This window comes from Phalacrocorax carbo, chromosome 5, assembly GCF_963921805.1.
Source record: "Phalacrocorax carbo chromosome 5, bPhaCar2.1, whole genome shotgun sequence".
NCBI lineage: Eukaryota > Metazoa > Chordata > Aves > Suliformes > Phalacrocoracidae > Phalacrocorax > Phalacrocorax carbo.
This window is the reverse complement of record NC_087517.1, coordinates 11,752,886-11,777,615: the sequence shown is the minus strand read 5'-3', so window position 1 is coordinate 11,777,615 and position 24,730 is coordinate 11,752,886. Positions and strand designations below refer to the sequence as shown.

General features: G+C 48.7%; 1 protein-coding gene across 1 annotated transcript in view; it reads right to left on the bottom strand.

The window, feature by feature from the left end:
- The window catches only part of ITGB5 (integrin subunit beta 5), a 63,987-nt gene that overhangs the window by 11,812 nt on the left and 27,445 nt on the right, over positions 1-24,730 (bottom strand). Inside the window, exons 6-10 of the mRNA XM_064451188.1 lie at positions 23,790-23,951; positions 22,212-22,307; positions 21,114-21,203; positions 17,061-17,195; positions 13,385-13,814 (exon numbers count right to left, since the gene is read on the bottom strand). Coding sequence (XP_064307258.1) covers positions 13,385-13,814; positions 17,061-17,195; positions 21,114-21,203; positions 22,212-22,307; positions 23,790-23,951 — 913 coding nt within the window. The remainder of the gene's footprint in view (positions 1-13,384; positions 13,815-17,060; positions 17,196-21,113; positions 21,204-22,211; positions 22,308-23,789; positions 23,952-24,730) is intronic.

The window sequence follows — 24,730 nt, the reverse complement described above, 5'->3', positions numbered from 1 at the left end:
AATTGGGATAGCAGCTTCTGGCAGAAACTTCCAGCCTCTGACCCTGATTTTATCCCGGGCTTCCTGACAGCAGGCTGCAAAGTGAGACCCCACAGGGGCTGAGCACTCGGCAGGACAACCCGTCTACCCTCTGCGATAACTGAGTTTGCCTTGTAGGAACTGCACTGACCACTGATGCACCAAGAGGTCTGAAACTCAGTGCACTAAAAGCTCTGTCACTTGGTCTTTTGATAGAAAGTGATTTTTCTAAAGCTAATACTTTTGGGGGCCACAAAATTGTGCAAAAATACCAGCTTTCTTTTGAGAGAAATAAAAAATTACCCCAGCTTCTATGGAGTGAGAGAAGGGGTTTGAAAACAAGCCCTTCCAACACTCCTTTTTCCCCCACCCTCTAGCAAATTAAATTGATGTACCTATCATACAAGAAAAAAAAAATCCTCATGATTTTTAAGCCAGTTTCTCAGTTTCTGAGCATTTGGGAGGGTAAAGGCCATACTACATCTTGTTCCCATTAAATCAAGCCACTTTTGTGCCTCCGTACTCACATCCAGGCTTTGGGTCAGGACCTTAAAAATACTGTGCTTTTGTCATTTTTGGTTACTTGAACAACTAGTTTGAAAAAAAACCACAAAAAACCCCACAGGAAGACCAATTAAGAGAAATAAGTTATGGCAAGCAATTTCCAGATTTCCCAGTGCCATCCCTTTAACGAGCCCTGGCTGCTGTCCCTGTCACCTGGAGAGCCCCGACGGAGAAGCCACATGTTTTTTGTGCTCCCTAGGGGTGAAGGCACCAAAACCATCTGCTTATGAAAGAGGAAGGACTCAAACCCTACTGACAAAGGGCACTGCCTGAGCATCGGTTTAGTACCAGACCAGCCATTCTCCTCACAAAAGCATCCGACATCTGCAGGAGAGGCTCTGGGAACAGCCCATTTTGAGTGGGAGGAGGAAGGGTGGCAGAAGAGGCTTTGAAGACTTGGAAAACTTAGACCTTTCCATTTGGGAAAGGGCTACGGTAACACACAGTGCCTGCTTAGGCAAATAAATCATCGACTTCCCCACTAATGTCTTTCCGTGACTCAAAGCAGCCGGCGCTGCACATCAAGAGGCCAGGCAAGGCAAGGCAGCCTGCCTGCGGCACAGCTCAGGTTCACGGCGCCATCCTGCTGCCAGATGGCCGGCACCCGTAGGAAGTCAGGGAGAGCTCAGGAAATTTTAAATAGTGGGGATGGGCTTAGGATCCATTCCCTGGGTCACACTGGTCTGGTAGTGGAAAAAAGGGCAGCAGGCTGGAAGGAACATCCCCAGCTCCTGGAGCCTACAGAGCATAACAACCCCTTGTGAAAAGAAGGTTACTATATAAACAAAGACAGACAAACATCAAGGGTCCAAGGTTCCTGTGTAAACTGAAACGCATCCACCAACTGTCTCCGCACCAGAAGAAAGCTCGCCCACGCTCATTCATCCACACCACAATACTGAAACAACAAAAAAACCCACTAAGAGGCTAGTAATAAGTAAATAGTATTTCTGTATGTTTACACCAGACACCATGGATCTGCCCATCTTCCCATAGTATTAATTTCACTGGATATCTACATCGTATAGCATATGGGTTTGGCCAAGAATCAACAAGGCTTTAAATAAACCTTTATTTCAATCCTAGCACTGGTTGAGCTCACCAATCATCAAAAATAGCATCAGAGATACAGACTAATGAAACCAAATGTAGAGGAATAAATACTTGCTTGAGCTGCTCATTCAGCCTTGGGTGCCACAAGGCCCATCACCAGCTCCACATTACTGCCAGCATCCCATACAATGCAACACTGCCATTACACAAAAAAAACCCTCAGCCCCCCAGTTTCTCAGTCACTTGGGAACTTCTGGTTTAAATGAGAACTGGGCAGGGAAAACCGGGCTTTGGAAACTGCTGTCTCATGAAGGCAGCTGAAACCGATCTAGGGCAGGCGGATTTCCTGCGGCAGCCCTGGCCAGCCTTTCCTCATTTTCCTTCTCTCCACTACAGAAGTGGAGCTGAAATGCAATCACGAGATATGGCTGATGATCCACCGGAAAGCCAAAAAGGGTAGTGAGGAGTCATTTCCTGAAGGAGATCTAAAGCTGTATTTCTTAAAATAAAGCCTTTTTTTTTTTTTTTTTTTAATCTCAGCACTCCACAAATCTCTCAACTTTTGCTTATGTTAGAGCCTCAGCTGAGCCTGCCACACGTGGCCTTTTGGATAGAGACCCAGAACTGGAAATTGGAGCTTTTAGGTCCTGCTGCCGACTCTGCTACCGATGCAGGAAGCGATACAGGGTGAGGGCTGCTGCCAGACCCTCTCAGAGACACAGTGCTTCATCCTGAATGGGGGCAATCGGGATGGGTATGCCACTTCCCTTCAAGCTGTGGGTCCAAAGACTATCCCACCAAATTGGGCACATGCTCATCCTTGGCTTCGTCACCCCTTAAGCACCTGATGTGGAAAGCACTGCAGATTAATCATTAAGCCAGATAGGAAGGTATGTGTGTGTGTGTGTGTGTAATCCTGTTTTTTCCCTGTCCTGTGCTTCCCTCCAGTCCTCTAACTTAAAAAGGTCTATGTGCCACTGTCCTTTTTCACCGGCCTCCATCCCTTCCAATGCAGGTGTTTACTGGGTCTCCCATGGACACACTGACGCCACTCCCACCGTGGTGCTCCCTGCTCCAGCCCACTCTCCAGCCCTGCAGGCACATTAAGGCATTCCATCTGCAAACCCCGAACAGATGAGATCCGCTCTTCCAGTGTGCAAAAACCCCTCACTGCACCTCCTCCCACTTGTTTCCTTTCACCCCAAAAAGCCTGATAAAGGAAACCGCTTGGCAAAGACCCATTTTCATTTGGGTTTCCCAACCCTGCCCAGGTACCACCAACACCCATGGGTCCAGAACCAGGAGCTTCCCCCCCACCTACATACTTCTTGGCCCATCTCTTTGCCCAGCTCTCTACATTTAGCCTTCAGCTTTTGTCACTGTGAAGGATGATTTAGAAACATAAGGGGACATATAGTGAGCATGCACTTACATGAAATGCAGAGCAAGGACTTCAGAAAAGCTATAGTGCGGCAACCCTTCCACCAATGCATGGTGCCTCCAGGAAGGATGAGCTTTGTCTCCCTGCTGTGGTACCCATGCAGGCTCACTTCCACCAGATCCCACCATCCAAAAACCTCCAGGTTTGTTCTTAAAATAAAACTTGGCTCCAAAATAAAGCTGAACAATCCCAAATGCCTGAACTCCCAGGCCAAATTCTATGGTTCAGATCCATCCTTCAAACGAAAAGCAGGTTAATTCCCACCCTGCTGAGGTCTAAATGAGCTGAATGTCCTTTCAGATGGGCCTCATCAAGAGGACTGGGCTCTGGAGCAGAGATAGATCCTTTCTCTGCAAAATCCAGTACTGTGGGAGCCTTGCCCAGTACTGTGTTTGGATGCAAACACATAATCTGGTGCAAGTTCACAAAAGATCCACGGTTTTGGAACAGATTTCTCCCTTCCCAAAGAAGCTGGAAGAAGACAGAATTTAATTCAAAATAAGGCACCAAAAAAAAAAAAAAGAAAAAAAAAAAGAGAGAGAGGAAGAATGAACCCGCAGCCTGTGCTGCACTTCCCTTTCAGGTCAATTGTTTAAATTCAATCTTTTAAACCAAACCAAGCAAAATTCACAGGTTGTCAGCGCATGCTAACAAGAAATGCAGAGACCCCAAATTTCACTAACCTGCTGGCTTTCATCTGCCTCTAAACCCCAAATACAGCATTCATTTCCAGAAGTTTATTTTTGTTAATTACTATCATCAGAAGGACCAAATGTAAGTACCAAATTCAGCTGGACATCGGCCATAAAGGCAGAGCATTTAAGCGAGTTTGCTCTTTTCTCTTTGGGGAGCGAGTAGGTGATGTGCTGTGTTTTCAAAGTTTATCTCGGTTTTATTTTGGAGCTTTCTGCTACTTGCTGAGATAGGAGGTTGCTGCCTGTGGGAGGTGGTGGCTGCAGCAGGACAGGGGGGTTTGGGTACATGCATGCACCATCAGATGACACCTCCAGTTGCGACCCGCACACTGTGCCACTTAATAGCAGAGACCCACAGACAGAGCTCTGGCTCCCACAAAGATGTTGAAGACGTCACTTCTTTATTCTTCAATTCTGCCCTGGTATTTAATGCCTCATTAGCATGCATTAATGCTTGCAAAAGGTCCGCTCAAGGACAAGGAGAAACCCCAGTGAAAAGAGGCAGGAACAGCAGCGCTCTGTGAGGTTTGGTCCTTCAAGGAGCTGCTGCCAGATACGGGGAGAACTGCAAGGCTTTGACAGCAATGAGGGCCCGGGCAGGGGGAAACGAGAGGTAAGAAAAGACAGCCTTGCCCTTTCTTGCCACGAATGGAAACTCCGGTGAAGCAGTTCTCAATCCACTGGAAAAAAAAAGTCCAACTCAATTGCTATTTCAGTGTGAATAACCAACACAAACCCTTGGCACGAGCAAGGCAGGGGAGGCAGGGTACACATGCTGCCAGAAACACAAAGGAAGATGAAGAATAAACAGAGCCCTGAGCAGAAACTCAGGCAGAAATATCATTTGTGTTCCCACGAGAAATCCATGCAAAAATCATAAAATATCTCAAGTCGGAAGGAACCCATAATTCCAACTCCCAAACAATCAGTAATGTTTAACAGGCAACGATGTAATGGTAATGCCTAATGCTGCATTTATTTACTGTGAAAGAAATCCAGAGGGGCATATACATCAGGCACAGAGAATTCTAGCTAAGAACCATCTACCTGCACTGAAACGCAGCCACCTCTGACTTGAACCACAGCAGCTGAATCAGGCAACACGGGAGCTTGTTAGCAGGGCAGTCAGAGGGGGAGCCAGGTGTTTTTACATGCTGCAGCTGTAAGCACTAGCCATGCTTTCACAGGACACGGCTGGTGGGTGAGGGTCACTCTGTGCCCTTTGCCTCTGCCCAGTGGCCATCTGAACCCCTTGGGATCTTCAGCCTTTTGAACGGGCATGGAGTGAGACAGAGAGGCACATGCTCTCAGAGGAGAGCAGCACATGTCTCAGGATTAATTGGAAAGAGAACAGAAACCAGGTTAAGGGGAAAAAATAAATTTGGAGAGCAAGCAGAAGGGAGAGATTGGGGAAGGGTGGAAATGCTGCCCCAGGGGGAAGCAGCAGGGAGGTTTCAGGAGCCTCCCAGGACTGGAGATGTGAGGAAACACATGCACTGAGTCACCCCCATGTTCCTCCAAAAGGCCACCAAGGATTTGCGTGCCAGGGAAATACAGACTTCATGAAGATGAAATTTGGGATGCAAACATCTCCTGCCTGGTTTTCAGCCCCTCCCTGAATCAGGACTATGAGCTACAGCTCCTGGAGATGACCACAGCCAGAACCACATGGGACATGTTGCTGAATTCGGTAGCTTAAGGCAGAGAGACCTGCAAAGACCGAAGGAGCTGTTGGGAGTGAGAGGCTAGCTTCACAGACACCAGCAAGACAGCATTAAGGACAGGTCCCTTTGAAGGCGGTGGTTTATGGGGTGTCTGTCTCTCTCAACTTAGGGCTGCCAAGAGGAGGGAGCTTGTGCCTGAGCCAAAGCCCATCCACACAACCCAGAAAGCCTGCATTGGTAGAGGGTGTGTTTTAAATAAAAATCCTCCCTGGCTTCTCTGTTACAGATAACAAGCAGTCCACTAACACACAGTGATGGTTATCAGTGGTCAGCAGTAACACACTGACAAGCCATCAGTGCCCCCAGTTCCCTGCTTCGCCACTCCAGAAAGATAGTGGTTGATACTCAGGAACCCCTTGCTTGTAAGGAAAATTCAAACACTGCTAAAAAGGGATGCTAAAGCCAGCCAGCCAGGGCTGGGCATGCCTGCTTCCCATCGCAGAAGGTGCCACCCTGGTGCAAGGCAGGATGCAAGCACAGGGCGCCATGGGCTGCCCACAGTGGGTAAGTGTGTCCCATATGCATCCCTGTGGTTTCTCATCCTCTTCACACTGTGCAAAGAGCAGAGTTTCTCAATGACATTCCCCATTAAAAGCTGAGTGGTTTCAAGTGTTGCTTTGAGAGCTCACTGCCCCCAGGCCAAGCATGGCCAGACCTGACCTGTCGGGAAGGCACCATGAGAAGCAGCCCGGGATGAACTCAGGGCCTGGTCACCGGCTCCCATTGCCAGAGTGAGACCTAAAAGTCAACATCCGACATGTGACAGCAGCAGCAGACTCCTCCACAGTTCCTTCATTGCCTGTGGAAATGTTCTCCAAACCACCATTTGAGCGGTCACGCTTTGCATCTCCTGTGCTCCACAGGAGCTCAAGCAGGAATGCAGGAATATCGACCACTGACATCAGATCTTTTCTGATGTCACTTCAGAACAGAATAACTGTTCAACAAACTTCAGAAAAGAATAAAAAGAGGAGTTTTTCCTGATTTGGGGCTCAGATGCTGTCATGCAGACAATTGACATTGGACACACAGCCAACAGCATCCACAGGGAACCTGTATATGCAGCGAGACTGGCGCCTGTCCGAGCAGGGTGAAGGTGAATTCAGTTGACCGCTTTTCCAGTTAATCCCCATCACAGCCCTCAGCCCTGCCTGCCCCACATGACCTGGACCTTACATTTCTTTAGGCTAACCCACAGCATGGGAGTAAATGAAGTTGACTTAAACCTCACATTTCTTTACGCTAATCCACCTGCTGAGAGTAAGTGGAACATGCCCAGCTTTGCAGTTTAGCCCCAAAAAAGGAAGAGGACAGCGGAGGTCCCCCATTTGATTCATTTCTTGTTAAATGTTTGCAGTCTATTCTTATTGAGGCCAAAATGTTTCACAGGTGGAGGGGGGATGTAAGCTGGGGAGGGGATGCCCACCCAGCAGCGACACCAGGCACAGGCGCTCGAGCCTCAGTTCATCGCTGTTACAGTGCACAGCAAGTCAGAGGATTATTTTTGCTTCCTATTCAGGGGGATTTTTTTGTTTTATGCATTTCTTCTCACATGTGCAGACATCTCTGGGCAAGCGCTTTGGCTGAGCAGCTTCTGCAGGAGATAAAAGCCAAGGCAGAATGGGAATGCAGCAAGGAGTAAGGCTTTTAGGAAGCTCTAGGATAAATGTGCAGCCTGAGTGACTCTTGACCACATCTTAAAAGACAGATGCTACTGCAGTGCCATCTCCTTGCTGCTTATTCTGGCCATAGAGTTTCCCTGAGCTCTGCAGTGGCTCTGTAGGCAGGAGACCTCAAGATGCCTGAAACCAGGTTTGTTGGCTGCTAAGAAGGAGGAATGGGCACCCTGTGCCCCACACAAAGTGATGACATTTACACACCTCTCTGCTTTCTAGAGCAACCTCCTCTGTTTTTTACCTCCCTGTCCCACACCCTGCTCTTTGGTGGAGAAAAGACACTTGTACAACCTATAACCTGCCCTAATCTGAAAGGGTTTTGATTTAGAGGATTTTTCTAGGTCACTCCAAACCACCCTCCCATGCCCCGCAGCCCCATCAGCACACACAGTCACAGCCTGGCCCCCCGCAAGCTCCCAACCTGCTAACAAGCAACCAGTGCTGTGAGGTTGCACCGTGATGACCTGAGCTGACACTGCATCCTCTGTCACCAAAATAAGCCCCAAAAATGCTGGTAGGCATGTGCTCCCCCACCGTCCTCCAGCTTGGGGAGCAGAGCAGCCGCCCCAGAGAGGGACCCACACCTCTTCTGCAGCTGTGTGGCTCAGTAAGCACTCAGCAACAACCAAAGGATTATTTTTAACTTTCACATCTTATACAATCCTTTCGTCTCTCCCCTGCAGGTCCCACTTTTCTAAGCAGTGCTCAGATTCTGGCTTTTTACACAAACTAAATGAAAAACCCCCAAAATCCCCCAAATCAAAAAACCTAAAGATAACAAGACTTGACATCACTTAAAAGAAAACATTGCAGATGTGGTTTAGGCTCTGTTCCCCATCCTCTTTCTGCCACAGGCCACCCTCTTCCCTTCTGGCATGGGCTACATTTGCTTAATGCTATCCCCCCTTGACACCGCTGCAAGCAGTGGGCACAGGCAGGCTTCCCTTCCTCCCCAAACCACAGTCAACCCATGACCTGCACCTCAGAGGTTAATAAATCCAATACTACCTATTTATTTCTTAACAGCAGCTTCTGGTAAAAGCTTAGACACTAGGAATGAAGAGAATTAAGACAAGAAATACTTGTTAAAGCTGGATCACCTTTATTCTCACATCTGAGCCTTCAGATACACACCAGCATCCTCCATCTAGGCACTACAATAGGGCAGGTGAAAAATAGCTACAAAAGTAAGTGAGAAAAAAGGTTTATTTCCATAAGATGTGTTAATGGGACCAGTGATTTGTATGGTAACAGGCCCCACCAGAAACCCCAGCGTGGAGACACCAGCAGTGCCACCAAACATGAGTGCTGCTCTCAAAGCAGAGGGCTCTACTGCACAACTAGAAACTGCTACGCTGGCATGGTAGCCATTGTCCCACCAGACCTCCTGCAAAGGCAGAGCTATGAAAAGCCATTATGGCACACAGGACAGGGAATGCCAAAAACAAATTGCAGAAGCAGGAGTGAGATTTCTAATCTGAGGTTGTGTTAAAACAAACAAAAAAGCCTGATCTCACTGGGTCTTAGTACAGGCTAAAACCTCACAGTGCTTCCCCATTTAATAAAACCAAGGAAGGGAAGCAGTCAGAAATAAGTACTGAGGACTTATACATCCTCAGCAGTTTTTGAAGTGGTTTCTGCAGGGCAGCTGGAGTTGCATCACACATCAGCTTGGCTATTCTCTGTGAAATAAGCCACAGAATTTCAATGAGCTGTCACTTCCTAAATCCCGTTTCAGAAGTGATTCTGGCACTTGCGTGTATTTGCGAATTTAACACCTGATGTTCTATTGCTGATGTGAGCTTTTCGTGTCACTGGAAGCGCTGCACTGGCAAGCGAGGCCAGACCCCCAGCTCCTGTGCTCCGAGTCATTGCCATCTCACCATGCTTTAGCCAGCCACAATCTTTAGCCATCTTAACCTGTTAAGATGCTCTCAGCTGCTTAAGAGCTAGAGAGAAGTTGCAGGGCTTGATTTATAATTGCAAAGCATTTATAAATCTAATTTATTGTCTAATTTAAAAAAAAATGGAGAAGAGAAACCACTAAAGAGATCCCACAAAGCTGCACCAACATCAGCAGTCTGTGTGTTGCTCAGGCAGTATGGATTTTTGGGACTAGGTCTTTTGTGTTTTAGGGGGAGAAATGGCTTGCACTGTGGTGAGTGTTTTTTACTTATGCCTTGGAAATGATGTTCCCATGCACAACCACAGGCCCGGGCTGAAAAGCACACAAACGACACCCACACAGGGAGCTGGGTAACAGTGGTGATGGTTAAGGGGAAGTTTCCCTAGAGCCACCAAAGTCAGGATGATGCTCTACTACTCTGCATCCCCCCTCCAAAAAAAAAAGTCTGCAGCACTGAAGCTAATGAAGCTTGGCCTCCAGCGAGCCAGTCTCTCTTCATTAGAAGCAAAAGTGTGATGCCCTCACGGGGGCCTCTCCTCCCTCTTGCCACTTAGTTTTATGGGACCTTCAGGAATGCAATTAACACCGAGATGTGGAGATGCTTCCTCCTTTGTCAAACTGCCTGGCAGGCAGCCAAGGGGTTCAAAAGCTGCTGGGCCGCAGAGCCAGCTGCCCCTTTTCGACGCGGCCGCAGGCAGGACGACACTCTTCCCTCTCCTGCAGCTACACACGTTTCAGAGTAGCAGCCAGAGCAGCATGCCAAAGCTCTCAGAGCAAAAGAGCGACCGCTCTGCCTGGGGAAAAACTGGGAAGCAACTGCCTGCTTTGTTGGAGCACGATGCTGTGGATAACCCGTTTGCGTCTCTTTTGGAGGAACAGCACTCTTCTGCAAGCCATCCCCAATGGCCCTTCCAAAAGCAGGATTAATGGTTTGAAACAGCTACTCTGGAGCTGTTAACTGGACTCGGGGAGCAGCAGAACAAATGCCACTTACTAGTGACTAACTGGCATCGACTAAGAGTTGGATGCAACTTAAAATCAACATTTACTACGTGCTATAAATTACTCATTTTCCCACCCGCCTCACAGATGCAGGAGGCACGTTAAAGCTCCCACTAACAGAAATCTGCTTCTACACTTCACAGGGGGCCACAAAAGGACAGGATCTGTACAAGTACTGCCTGTAGCCACCTCTCTTCTCAAACCCTGACAAAATGAGGTGCCAATACTTATAAATGGACTCAGGAATGAAAATGCTTTTGCTGGCCAAAGGACCAAGTAGCATGAAACAAGAAACTCAAAGTTTACTTCAGAGTATTTCAAACCTGCTGTGGCTTTTGTCAGGAACACAGGACATCTGAGCACAATCTGCCACCCAGCCCTGTGTTGTGGCAGTGACTCGACTGAGACACTGGATGGTGAAAGGAAGAAATGCCCAGGCTCATTGGTGATGGGCTCAAGATGCCTCTGAGCTGACGCATGCAAAAAGCACGGCCATGCAAAGCAGGTTGCACATGTGGATTTCTACTTCTTAGCTAGGAGAACTGTGCTTTCTTCCTCATGCTCCCCCAGACCTTGGGTTTGGTTGGACTGGCTGCTCCCCACCTGCTCTGGCCAGGATAGGCACCCAGAGGCTCATGATACTGTCTTGTTCAACAGCTTTGGGAGGCATAAATGCATTTAATGGGCACACCACAGCCCATGTGCTAAAGCTGAGTTTGGGTTTCTTTGGAGTGAAAATGCCATTCAAAATACAGTCATCAGAAATGCACTGAGGGGCACTAAGTGCTTTCTACCTTACCAGAAGATATAAATAAATAAATAAAGACAACAGTGATGAGCTCCTCCCATGTGTCCAAGCCAAGCAACTCCCAAGCAAGGACAGAGACAACAATAATCTGCAGCAAAATGACAGCTCCTTACACACTGCTTTTTTGGTTTCTGCATTTGCTAAAAACTGGTGGTCTCCCCTCACGCTGGGATTCAGCCTGTGAGAGTGGTGGGCACCGGGATGCCAGGGCCCTTATGGGGCAGATGTTGAGCCCAGGAGAAGACAGAGGGAGGACAGGGTATCATTTCTCCCCCTTCCAGGAACAAAAGCTGTGACTGGACCCCATGCAACCACCCCGGGGGACATCCTGCACCCAAGGCATGACCCAAACTCTCCTGGCTGCCAGGTCTACATGCACTGGTGGACTGAGACATTCAGTGCCAAGCTAAACACACCATGTTTTTCAAGAAGGCCCCATTTGTAGGGAGGAGAGAGCATGTGTCTGCTGGAAGTCACCAGAGATGCTTGTCTAGCAGAGGGCTGTTTGTTAGGGGAAGCTTTGGGCACAGCCCCATCATGCAAGCACAGACACTTCTGGTAGGCTGGAGAAGCCTCAAGCCCCTCGGGCCAACAAAACCAACTAAAAATGTTATGTCACTGGCACAGCGCTCGCTACAGCTCAGATTTAGCATTGTAACTTCTGGAATCAAAACAAAAAAAGACCAAAAAAAGCCAACAAACCAACAGTAATAGAAATACCAGGAGGCACAGGGAGAACCACTCACCCCATGCAGCCGTGCCGGACTCCATCCCACCCCTGGGGCAAAGAGGTCACTTGGCCTCAGCCTACTCTTTGTTTTCCAGTATAAAAAAGGACTTTTAAATGACTTTAAAAAAATCTGGCAAATCCCAAACTAGCTATGCTGCTCTTCCCAGCACTTAGAAGCCCTCCACTGGGAGAGAAGAAAGCAAGTGCAACAGAAGACACACAGCTTGTTTTCCTGTGGAACAGCAGAGTTCTGGCTCTCCTGATGAAATGGAAATTCAAGTAAAGGAATGTCCTCCTCTTGCAGTACCAACCACTACACCAGTAACTTCCAACCTATCTTTAGCATCACTGCCCTGCTTGCTATTAAATATACTCCTTTTGGAAGGGTTGATGCTACCAAAGCAATATGGTCATATGGAGAACCCCCAGGCAGTGTTGCTCTCAATTACTTCACAGTTGAGTTTATTTTTTCCCCCATCTGCCTCCAAATATACCTTTTTCCTGCTTGCTCATCCCTCTTTCTGCTCCTGCATCAGCAGGGAAAACTCCAACCATCCTGGTCCAGGACAGTCATTGTGGGAGTTGGTGCCAGCCTTTCTCACTGCCCTATAATGGGGAGCCCCAGGACAATGCCAAAAACCAGGGTATCAACTGCCCCACCTTCAGCAGTGCTGAAACATCACTAGCTAGGCTACAGGAAAGTGAGCATGAACATCCTCTACCCACCTAGCAACAATCTCAAACAGCCAGAAATTTGCAACCAAAATGTGCCCCATCACTTACTGCCCAGCTCAGAAACCTGCGAGGCAAGATAAACAGCAGAGAAAAAAACCACCACTTCCCCAGAGACAACGTGAAAAATAGCTGGTTTTCCAAGCTTAAACTTGTTTTGGAAATTTTGTTCAATATTTTCAGTTAGGGAAATTTTTTTACTTGCTTGAAAGGAGACACGTTTTAAAGAATAACCTTTTGCCCAGCTCCAACTGAGGGAATTATGTCCGAGGGGTAATCCAGGCAATTACATGCAAGGTAAATTATGTGACCTCAGACTGACAAGGAATTAAAGCCATTTTAGCAAACACAGCTAAATAACTCCTCTACCTTTGCTTAGGCAAAGCTGACTGGCTACATCTTCCCCAGTGAATGACTTGTTTTCCCAGTGGGCAGAAAAATCTATACATAAAACACTTTTAGGAATCTTCAACACAGATTTTCTCTAATAAGTAACAGACTGAAACACAGCCTGTCCTTCCACCTGCGCTACACCAGTGGATTATTTCAAATGCTTCATCTTTAAAAAAATATTGTTTCTGCCTATGCAGGGAAGGATGGCACACGTAGAAGAAATCCAACCTAAGAAGACACCAAAAAGCTTCAGGGTATTCAAGCCTGTGCTGGTTTACTCTTTCCTAGGGATATTACTTCAGTGTGCAAGAGATGTGCATTGTTACATCAAAATAACAACACCAAATCCAAGACTCTGCTCACCTCCGTGGACCCGGGAAGACGACAAGCCTACCAGGAGAGAGCCTTTCACTCTAATGCTGGAAACTCAGTTCTGATGGGGTTAACGCACTTTTTGCTCATTCGTGAGGATGCACTTAAACCTCTGCCTCCCTTTTTCTTTAAAGAAAGGGAGAACAGATCCCTCCAGAAGCAGGGTAGATTTTGGCAGATGGAGCAGGCGCAGCCCAGCAGCCTTCCCCATTCTGGGGCAGTTTCCCCATCCCGGCGAAGTGCAGGATGCAAGGGGGGAAAGGTTCCTACCTGAGCAGAGGACTCCCTTGTACCTGGCGCAGGAGAAGTCGTCGCACTCGCAGAAGGGCCCATAGATGTTTCCGAACTCGCTCTCGTAGCAGAGGCACTGGTTGCAGCTGCACTCCCCTCTCCCGCTGCAGAGGGGTTTGCCCTCTGCCTCCCGGCACATGGCGTGGTGCATGTCCCCACTGGCGCCCTCCTCGCACTCGCATCTGGCCCCCAGGTAGCCAGTGTCGCACTCGCACAGCCCGCAGGCGTAGGTCCCGTTGCCACTGCACTTTCCACTGGCTGGCACAGCATGGCCGGTGCACCCACAGAGGCAGTTGTAGGTCACTACCACCTCCAGCGTGTCCCGAAAGCCAGCGGGCTTGATGGTGAAGGTGTGGGAGGTGTCCTCGGCGGGGCAGCTCCGCGCCTCCACGGCCACCTCAAAGGAAACCTGTGTGGGGCAGGTTGAGATGTAAGTTAACACGCACAGCCCCAGAACGTCTGCCAAGAGTGTCCTGGGGAGGAAGGCAGAAGGGAAGAGCATACGTCCCGAGGAACAGCCATGGAGTGATTCCCTGGAGTGGGGCCATGCTCAGCGCATTGAGCTTCACTCTCAGGTGTGCAAAAAACCCCCCAGACAATTGCATGTCTAGCGAGGGCATCTGCAGCTCAATGCACTGACATCTGCAAGTCCCATGAGGCATTTGGCAACCTTAACGTTTTAAAACTCTTTACTATCAGCCATTAGTAATAATCTTCCCCATCAGGGAGCATTGGTTTCTGCACAGCGGGAAGGAGTCTGCCTATTCCCATGAAATAAACAAGGCACACCTTTAGCAAATAGGTGAGTTTTCATGCTATTAACAATAAGCTCTGTTGAAACCAAGCACTAGCAAGGATCTAACCAATGCACCACAAGGCCCCAAGGTGCCTATAAGATCATGGATTTAGGAGGTTTAATGCACGTAGATCTGCACGTAGAGGTGTGCATCAGTCACACAGTCCCAAGCCTTCAGTACGCTGCTAACAGGCCATTTCTGATGGATGCTGCTGTTAAGACTGGCTTCAGAATGGTTATACATCATTATATGGTTCTACATCACCTCCCTACTCATCTTCTTTGCTACAATCCAGTGTCAGGGGTATTCTCCCTGGGAAAACCAAGACTGTCCTATGGCCACTTGCTTGGCCCTCATTTTAATCCTGCTGTTTGGTGGGGGTCTTGGGCCAGCCAGCACTGCCTGGGGCTGCTGATTAGCAAAGCGGATTAACCTTACTCCAAGGAAATGAGCCCTTTTCCTAGGCATTGTGAGGGAATGATTTTTCTGTGGAGACATTTGGGGTCACCTTGAGCTCTCACTGCTCATGCCATCCTGCACACCAAGGGATAATATGTGGATGGATAGTGGCGCAGCAGCCACCTCCATCCAGGAGAGCTGTAACCCATGAAGCCTCTTTTGACCCCCTCCCATTCCCATGGCCTGAAGCAATCGGCAACGAGCACAAATTACAGAGGAGAAGGAGATCAGAAAGCAAGCTAAGGGGATCAGGATAATCCTGCTCCCTTTCACCCACTGACACCCATGCCCCCAGGACTAAACCCCAGCAGATTAGGATCCAGTGCCAGCGTTATCCTCTCTGGGGAAACTTTATTAGCAGGAGTCAAATTTTGATCCACATGGAAGTAATGGGACCAAGAGCGGCTGAACAAGAGGGGAAGGAGGGATAGGACCCCTGTGATCCTGTGGCATGTCTGCCTGTGCGGGCACCTCAATACTCCGGTGCACCAAATATGGGAGAGGTACCTGTGCCAGCTGTCTGCTGCACCCCTAATCTGCTTCCTGGACAGAACGTACCCTCAATTCATCTGGATTGGGAGAGCTAGTCGTTCCCACTCACGCCATCAGCCTCTATGGATACAGGCATGCACATACCTCCTGCCAAAATCCCTTTATGGCACGAGCCGCAGTGGCTGGAGCCACCCCTCTGCTCATGCCAAAGCCAGGAGCCCAGTATTAACCACCATATTAACTCTGCTACCTCGGGGGCTTAGGCTTTGCTGTGGGAGCAAGGATGGCACGTGCCTAGCGTGGCAACACTCCAGGGATTGATTTTACCCGCTGATCAGAGATCCAGTAAATTCAGCTAAAAAGGCTGAGGCCACCTTCTTTTTTAACACTTTGCATGATCCTTATTTGGCAGGGTAAAAATCTAGCTACTGTTGACTCTTTCAAACTATTTTTATATGCCTCGGTGCTTAGAGCTCTGGTATGTTTGCAGAGCCACTCTTCTCAAATAAAGCAATCAGACTGCTAACGAACCCACACCCACTTCCTCGCAGACAGCAAAAGCCTGGAGGAGGGGAGTGGTTCCCGCTGGTCTGAGTCCTCCTGCCCCAGCCCTGCAGCCCAGCAAATAATTTATCTATATCAATGTTAAATTTTAACAAGCAAAGCTTAGCTTGTCTGTATTTTTATAAAAACATATAAAAAAGCATTGGACGGACTATGCCATGTATACTGTCAACAGTAGGGGCAAATTATATTTTTAGTCTGTGCTCCCACCCAATAACCCTACGAACTGAACACAAGAGAGGAAGGTTGCTGCCTTTGCGAGCACCCTGTCTTTTTTTGCAATACCTCCGAAGTTAGCCATGACCTCTTCACTCCAGGAAATACAGATTTAGATTAGAATCATAGGATCATTTAGGTTGGAAAAGACCCTTAATACCATTGAGTCCAACTGTTAACCTAACACTGCCAAGTCCACCACTAAACCACGCCCCTCAGCGCCAGGGACAGTGCCTCCACCACTTCCCTGGGCAGCCTGATCCAATGCTTGACAACGCTTTTGGTGAAGAAATTTTTCTTAATACCCAATCTAAACCTCCCCCGATGCAACTTGAGGCCATTTCCTCTCATCCTGTCACTTTTTACTAGGGAAAGGAGATTGATTCCCACCTCGCTACAACCTCCTTTCAGGTAGTTGTAGAGAGCAATAAAGTCTCCCCTCAGCCTCCTCCAGACTAAACAACTCCAGTTCCCTCAGCCACCTCTCATCAGACCTGTGCTCCAGACCCTTCACCAGCTTCGTTGCCCTTCTCTGGACATGCTCCAGCACCTCCATGTCCTTCTTGTACTGAGGGGCCCAGAACTGAACACAGCATTTGAGGTGTGGCCTCACCAGTGCCGAGTACAGGGGCATGGTCACGTCCCTGCTCCTGCTGGCCACACTATTCCTGATACAAGCCAGGATACTGATACAAGCCAAGATTCTCAAACAATAACAATAAAACCTTGAATATTAACAGACCAGGAGAAGACCAGCAGACCACAACAATAAGAATTTCACAGGTGAGAGTATGATGTGAATATCTGGGATTACAGGAGAAAAGCCCATTCTTGACTACTGCATCCTGCTGCCTGATCAAGACATTTTGGCTCAGGGTGCTGTAGACAAGACGTCTGTATTCCATCTTTCCTCATAGCTGACTTTGGGATGATTTATACCACCCAGAGCCACTTTTAGCAGAGCTGCTCTGTGTGGGTTTCTATATTAACGTGCCACAGTGTGAGAAGAGCAGATGAATATGAGCAAAGCTGTATTTTATCACTTGGGACCACTCACTGAGAGAGGTAAGTGGCTATACAGGGCATGAAACAGCCTCTCCAGGGGACAGACCAAAAGGAAGACTCACCGTATCTCCTATTTTGAGATCCCCGCACTTCCTGAGCCCAGGATAGGACAAACCATCCTGGCACGTGGCAGTGAAGGTCAAGCCAATGTCCTCAGGGTTGTCCCAGACTGTGAGTTCCACTTTGGAACGAATACTCTAGAAATACAACATGAAAGCAAACCATCAGGTTCCAAAAAGGCTGGTGGATTTCTTCTGCTTTAGTCTCTTCTCCTGATGTTTCCAGAGGGTGGCTAGGATGTCTCTGCACCTATATGAAAAAAAATCACCTGTGCACACACATTGACATCTGGGTTTGACTTAATCAGCTCAGGAGACACCTGATGAACGTAATTAGAGTCATGGGGAGCTGCCTACAACCCCTGCAGATGGCTTATGCCCTCTAGGACAGATGTGATGACCACTGTAGCGAGCACTGAAAAGTTGTGGATGCTCAAGAAAAACAAGGAAGAAAACATTTGTGGCCACAAATCGAGCATCTCTGAGATGAAGGTCAGAGCCTTGTGCACACATCTGCGCCTCCTCCTCCCCGTAAACCAGCCCCTTAACAAAGCACAAAGCCTGGTTCTCCACTGGTAGTTGTCCTGTGACAGCCCTCATACCGCATAGAGAAGATATAAAAGTGCACTAACTCTGTCCTGCTTTCTTGATTTCACCCAGCTGGTCAGAAAAATGTATTTTCCCTCTTTGGAGAAAATGCCAGACAAAAAAGTACCCTTTCAGACGTGTCAGCTGGAAACACCACCATGGGGGGCGGGGTGGGGGAAGAAAAAAATCTCTTTGAAACTTGTCAAAGAGAAAAATATTTTCCATCAGCGAGGTTTTGGTATGATCCTACCCCTTTCTTCAGCTTCTCATCTCTCTGCCCTGATGCACACACAGACTTTTAAAGTCAAAACAAAATAAAGTTTATAAGCATTAATTCGGAATGAGGTTCTTTTGTTTCATTCTTCCAATGGCTGGAACCGATTTTTTTTTCTTTACGAGTGGTGTCCAAAAAAGACAAAGGTTTTCAGAACAGAGCTTTTTGTACCAACTGTTTTCCAAAGTCAGCTTGCGGGTCCATCCCTCTCTCCCTTGTCCCCAACCCTCACTGCAGTGGCCAGATTAAGGAAAAGTGCTAATTGAGACCTTTTGCGAGTCCATGTGATAACAAAACCAGGGTTCACGTGCCAGCAAAGAGCTAATGCTTTTGGAAACAGGCAGGAAATAAATGAGTTTTGGCCAGGCAAATCTAAACAGCCCTTGAGGAAAAAAAAAGGAATAGTTTCCCATCTCTCTGCTGTAATGGAGGAGCCATTCATGGGGTGGCAATTTGGACCATATGGAGCAGCCATTGCCTGTGGGATGAACACGCATGCTGGTAAAGCGGAACATGCTGCTCTGCCCAAAATTGTCCCACAGAAATTAGCTACCACACTGATATGCTCTCCTGTTTTCCTGCCCAGAACATCATACGTGGGGCACAGTGGAGAACAGGACACCAGGCCAGACCTCACTCTGACCTTGCGTGGGCTCTTCCTATATTCTTATACAGATGCCAAGACTTCCTGTTAGCCCTATAAAGTAATGCTATTAGCTTAATTGTAATGCTATTATTATTAGCCACTTTGCACCACTACACAGCAATACCTTCTCACAGCACCACAGCCACCACTAATGGCAACTGCAGGATTTCACTGCTGTGTTCTTTGGTGGCCCCCAAGCCCGCTGCACCTTCAGGGGTGAGCAGAGGATGCTGGAGAGACCTAGAGGAAGGACCTGGTCCTGAGGCAGAGCAATGTCTCTGCCTGAAATAAAGCTGTCTGCTATAGCCTGGGGAAAATTCAAAAGATGAATCATTTCACTGTAAAAACAAGGAAATCCCAAACTGGCAGTGGCTCCAGGGATGGCTGATGTGGCCACCTGCCATGGGAAACCCATCAGTGGTGTAATGAGAAACACATCTGAGACCTGCCTGGATTGGGTTTATAAAGCAGTTTTTAAACCAGTACCCTGTTTGCTCCCTTCAGTCCAAACCCAGCCTGTGTACCCAGGCAGAGACCCCTCCTGGCACCACCCCAGCACAGCCTCACAGAAGCCTTTCCGTCTCCCAGGCATGTTGAGATCTGGAGGAAAATGTTTTTCTCTTAATGAGGACTGAGAAAAAAAAAAATCTGTTCCTATTCTCTTTTGTCTCACACCCCTCTGGATGAGGAAGGGGTGATGCACACCATGCAGAAGAAAAAGAGAGACAGAAGATGAAGAGCTGAGGGGAAGCAATCCTGGGGGTAGTGTAAGCCCTGAGCAAACCTGATATACACATCAGAGGCGGGAAGCAGACAAGAAAGGACCGGAGATGGCCAAAGATAGAAGCGGAGAGGCTGAGCCCAGGCCCAGAGCACCAGCCACTGCCACCCTGCAGGAGAAGACAGTCCCTGTTGCAGATGAAGGGTTTCTCCAGGGTCAGAGTTTCCTTCCCGTGAGGAATAAAAAAAGGTTCACTCCCACTTGGGAAACAGAATTTTTAGCCTTCTCCCTCAGTGCTTTCATTTCAGGAAAAAACAAAGCTAGAGAGGAGATGGGCTGGGTGGGCGCCAGGTTTCCCACGGCCCCAAGCTGCCTGCAGCACAGGCAGGAGCTGCCAGATCCCAGCAGCACGCCTGGGGTCCCAGCCCACACCCACCACCCAGCTGAACAGGCAAGAAACCAGCCCTAGTCTCAGTAACAGCTCATTCTGCACTGCTTCTGTGGCACACCTTAGTCTCAGCATCCTGGTAGTTTCCAGCCAGGTGCACTGGAAAGCAAAGAGAGGGAGGGAGCAGGGATGGAGGCGTCAGATCCCTGACAGCTTTCATCAGCTTATATACATTAGCAAAGGCTTGAGGGGTGGTGAAATGGAGACACGGATGCATGTTATAGCTGGGAAACTGAGACAAAGGGATGTTTTCATGTGATGGTGCTGAGACTACATGCAAAGTCAACACGGAATGAATGTTCATTTCTTTCTCCACAGCCACACACCTTATATGCAGGACCTTCCTTCCTCAAGGGGACAAACTAGGACAACTGGGCTTTTGTTTTGCAATATCTCCAGGGCCTCATTAGTAGCATTAGCTGCTCATTGCCTTTCCTCAGACGGTGAAGTTTTGGGAAGAACTCTTCCCAAGAGCATAACCAAATGCTGCTTTAACTGCAGGGTGCTGTGGGGGAAGGAAAGATGAACATTGCAGGTCATGCAAAGCACAACACAATCCTACATGACCTCTGGATATGTAAACTCCTCCAAAAAAGTCCTTCCTCACTCCCTTGCCCTAATGAGCATAGTACCAAGAAGAAGGGCTTGCAGCCATTGAAAGCTGTGTTCACAAGTCCCATGCATGACGAACCCTACCTGAGGGCTCAGATCAGATCAGATCTCCATGCCCAGCACCTAAACAGCAATGTCATTCCAGGAGCACAAAGAGCCAGCCCACAAGAATTCAGGGCAAGGTCAACAGAAATGCTGCCAACTAACTATCCAATAAATGTGTGATTTAGCTGCTTCTAATTGATTTGCTCCCGACTTCCACGGAGATGGACAGCATCAGGTCAGCAGTGCAACTGCAGGTCCTTTGCTGTCACTCATGGGCCCCATTGCATCAGGGCAGGCTGCACTGGCAACGCCACATAGGCAGGGTTCCTTTGGGACCCAAGAGACACGGTGATGCTCACAGGTTGCTGAGGACCAACATGTGCTGAAGACCAATGCAAGGATGTGACATTATCCAGAGCCCAGTCACATCCTTGGGAGGCGTTTGAACATCAGATAGGAAAGAAATAATCTATTTTACCTAGTGGTAGGGTGCTCCGAGAGAACTATGCTGTGCCTTAGGCTCCCTTGGGCATCCCTGTGCTCCTTATCCACCTCACGCCTCTCATTTCCCTCCCCAGGGTGGATGCCTCAGCTCCAGCAGCTTGCAGAACATCGGGGGGGGGGGAGGTGGCCAAGGTGGGTGGAGCACGCCAGGGAGAGGCAAGCTGGCCAGGCTCTTGGCGTTTTGCATGACAGCAGCTGCAGTATTAAAATGCACTTACATTGTAGGCTTTGACGATCAGCTCGATGATATTCTTGGAGTCTTTGTGCAAAATCTCCACTGTTGTCCCAGGAATCAAGGCGGTGAAGTTCTTGGAAGAAAAGAAAATTAAAGAAAATGCTGAGATGCAGAGAGGAAAGCAGAGGACAAGGAAGGACCAACCCCATGCCAAGGACACTGGCTACACACCCTGCCCCAACATCTGGCGGTATACATGGTACGGCTTGGCTCCCATTAACATGGAGCTTTTGAAAACAAAGCATTGCTAATGTGGCACGTCAAAAGCTAAACAAAGCTCATGGCCACGGGACAGGGACTAACAGACCCGGGTCTGCTGCCAGAGTGGGCAAGATCCAGCCGCTGTGCACTTGGGAGAGCTGGCACCATGGGGAGGGAGGTGCGGCTGCCCCGTCTCGCCTCACGACCCAGAGCATCCCTGGAGAGGGGGTGGAGAATGAGCTCAGCCCTCCTGCTGTCCGCGGCAGAGCAGCATCATCTCGACCGTAGCAACGCAGCTGCTTGTTTTCGTTCAAGCCTCGAGAGCCAGAGCAGAGGTTTCCGAAAGCAACGTCTCCTGAAACACCTCCCCACATCTGCAGAGAAACAAAGCCCTACAGGGCAGCTCCAGACACTGGCTGGCCCTTGTGCCTCGGGTCGCCTTTTCCTTTCGAGGAAGTTCAAATTGTATGTGGCATGTCGGGGCCCTAGACTCCATTATGGAAAAACACAGCTGGGCAGAAACACTGCGTGCGATTAGGTAATGGGATTAAGTCACTGCAGAATGGGTTGAACAGGTTTCTGCTCTCTTGTTTGCTGCATGGCTGGCAGCCATCCGAAGACCAAGATTAAGCTGGAGTCTATTTTAGGTTCATATGCTTACTAACATATATATATGTTTGCTCTAAGAAGCTTTAGTGCTTTTCACTGGGAGGGCTAGTGGGGAGGGACGGTGGGCTGAGCCTCTCCTGCGTGCATCTGCCTGCCCCTGCCACCCCCGCGGGCAGGGCAGGCGCGCTTGTGGCTGCCTCTGCTCCATGGTGCCAGCAGGAAGATGCTTTCACAAGGCATTTAAATTTTCCCCCAGCTCAGCGGCACTTACCTTGTACAGGACATAATGACTTTTTGTAACAGCAAAAATCAAGTGGATGTTGTTTTCAGCGAGTTTCTCCCCAAGAAGTGCCAGGGAAGGATAATCCTAGAGGCACAAAAAGGGCAGAAAGACTGATGGGTAACACAGAAACAAAAACTAATTTCATTGCTCTTGTCCTCCCAACAGCAAAATCTGTTCCAGACACATGGCATCCTTGTGCTGCAGGATGAAGTCTCTGCTGTATCAGCACAATCCCAACTGAAATAGTAGAAATTCTGTCATCCCTTAAATATTTCTGCTGCACTTTTCACTAGAATATATGACTGACAACACCATTAGCTGCAGCAACACCTGAAACACTGAATTTCTTTCTTTCCTCTTTCTGCTTTGGCATCAGCAGACAGATGTGTGTAATAAGCTGGCTGTTATCTCCAGAGATGCAAGGCAGGGAGTTTGAAAACTGTGTTTTAGAACACCACTGTTCCAGTAAGTGGAAATGTATTATTTTTTCTTCTCCCAATGCAGAAATACCCATTGCCTGCTCTTTCTGCATACTGGAACCATAAAGCGATTACAATAAGCTCTTTAATTCTGCAGATTTCCCAGAGAGAAGATGGCAGGAAGATACTGCTCTAGCTACCCATAAGCAACAAAATAAGGAACCAGGGCTCACTTTCAAGAGACCAGCTTGAGTTTAAAACCCCAGGCTGCTTCTGAAGTGCTGTCCTCATTTAAAAACACCTCATTTACTTGCAGACTGGAGGGCTGATTGAGCCTCCAAGGCTCACACACGGAAACACCAAGGCAGCATGCCCACACCAGCTACCCAGTGTAATGCCATGTCAGTACAAGGGCTGTGCTCCCTTATGTATACACTTGCTAGGATTGCACAGGGTGGTGGAAATAGGGTTTATCCGAGGATCCTAGCCTCTGGCCATAGTGCAGCCATCCAGAAACACCTCTTCTTATGGGGTGATATCCGTGCAGGAATAAAAATGATAAATACTGCTTGTGATCTGCTGGATAGAGCACTAATGTGATCATTAGGTGGCAGGCAAGTGCTCATTCACCCCAGAATTTCCGTCCACTGAGTTTTAATTAAAAGGGCCGGTTTGCCTATTTATTCTTAAGATCTATGTTGGTGTTGAGCTCAAAGGCTGTAAATAAGAGGAGTGTCCTGTTGTGCTTGCTCCTGTAGCCACATCAAAGTAGGCTCAGCCTCCCTAGGGAGAAGCTGACAATCCACTGGACGTTTTAGAAAAGGGATGACACATTTAATGTTTCCTCTACACTTTGCAGCAAATCTGATGCTTTTCGGAACACCAAGTTACTTTTCCCTCCCTTGCAGTGAGCCCTGAAGAAACGTGCTCAGCTCCTAATCTATTTTTGAGCATCATAGAAGCATTCACTGCAGGGGGATGCCCCAGGGGAACAGCAAATTTTATTTGCAAACTGCAGGACCAGGTAAAACCATTCTGTTCAGGGGCTGCATTTGCCAAAAGCTGCTGGAGCGGGGGTTGCTGGTCTCCAGAGAGGCCCACCAAAACCCCAGAGTCTCCAAGGGCTGGCCCCCATGTTTCCCCTCACCAGCTGGCTGGATGCACTGTACTCGTTGGCTTCGTTCAGGTGGCACTGGCCATCGTGGGGCTGCACCAGCCCCCCCAGCTTCCCGTCCAGGGCTATGTGGGGCACATCATCTGTCGTGAAGACCAGCAGGTGAGATGCCTCCTTACGCCAGCCAATCTTCTCCTGGGGGAAAACAAACCCTGTGAGACAGCCGGTCTGCCCCTGCCAAGCCCACGCTTCACCCCTCACTCTGCATATGGTCCCAGCCATGCGCTCATCCAGCATCAAACCCGTTAGCACTAATTAGAAGAGTACCATGCTCTTGTCCACCCATTCCTGGCAAGGAAACAAGATGTCAGGGGCCCACTAGCGTTTCCCAACATCTCCTTCCAACAGACTTGCTTAAAATGGCATGAGGAGGTATGCCGACTATCCACCAGACCTTCTCTACCCAGATCCAAGAATAAGAATTTCAGCTGCTTTTATAGGCAAAGGAGACCTGCCAAATTCCTCCACACACATTTAATCTGACCTTGTTTCCTCAACTCTGCAGAGTGGCCAAGGCAACAGCAACAGCCACAATATCCCTGACCAGCATTTTCATTAACACTTGCTCATAAAGGCTGTTTCTGAGCTGTGGTGTACGAAGGGAGGTCCCTGCCCAAGAGGGCTGGCTTTGGTGCACCCACATGCATGCACAGGGACTCTGTCCTGGTCCCCTTTTGCACACATCTTCTGGAAGTGATGGTGCCTCCAAGACTCCTGCCATTTCGTTGTGCACCACTACATGTGCCCTGCACAGCTCAATCCCCCTGCACCACAGCCCAGAAGAGCAGGGGTGGACACAGCTGGAGCAGAGTGCGACAGTGGGAGCTTTGGCAGTGGTTTCCTGCACTAATCCACACATAACTGCCCTGCAGAGTGCTGCTGTGAGCAACTTCTGTGTATTTAAAAACATGCTA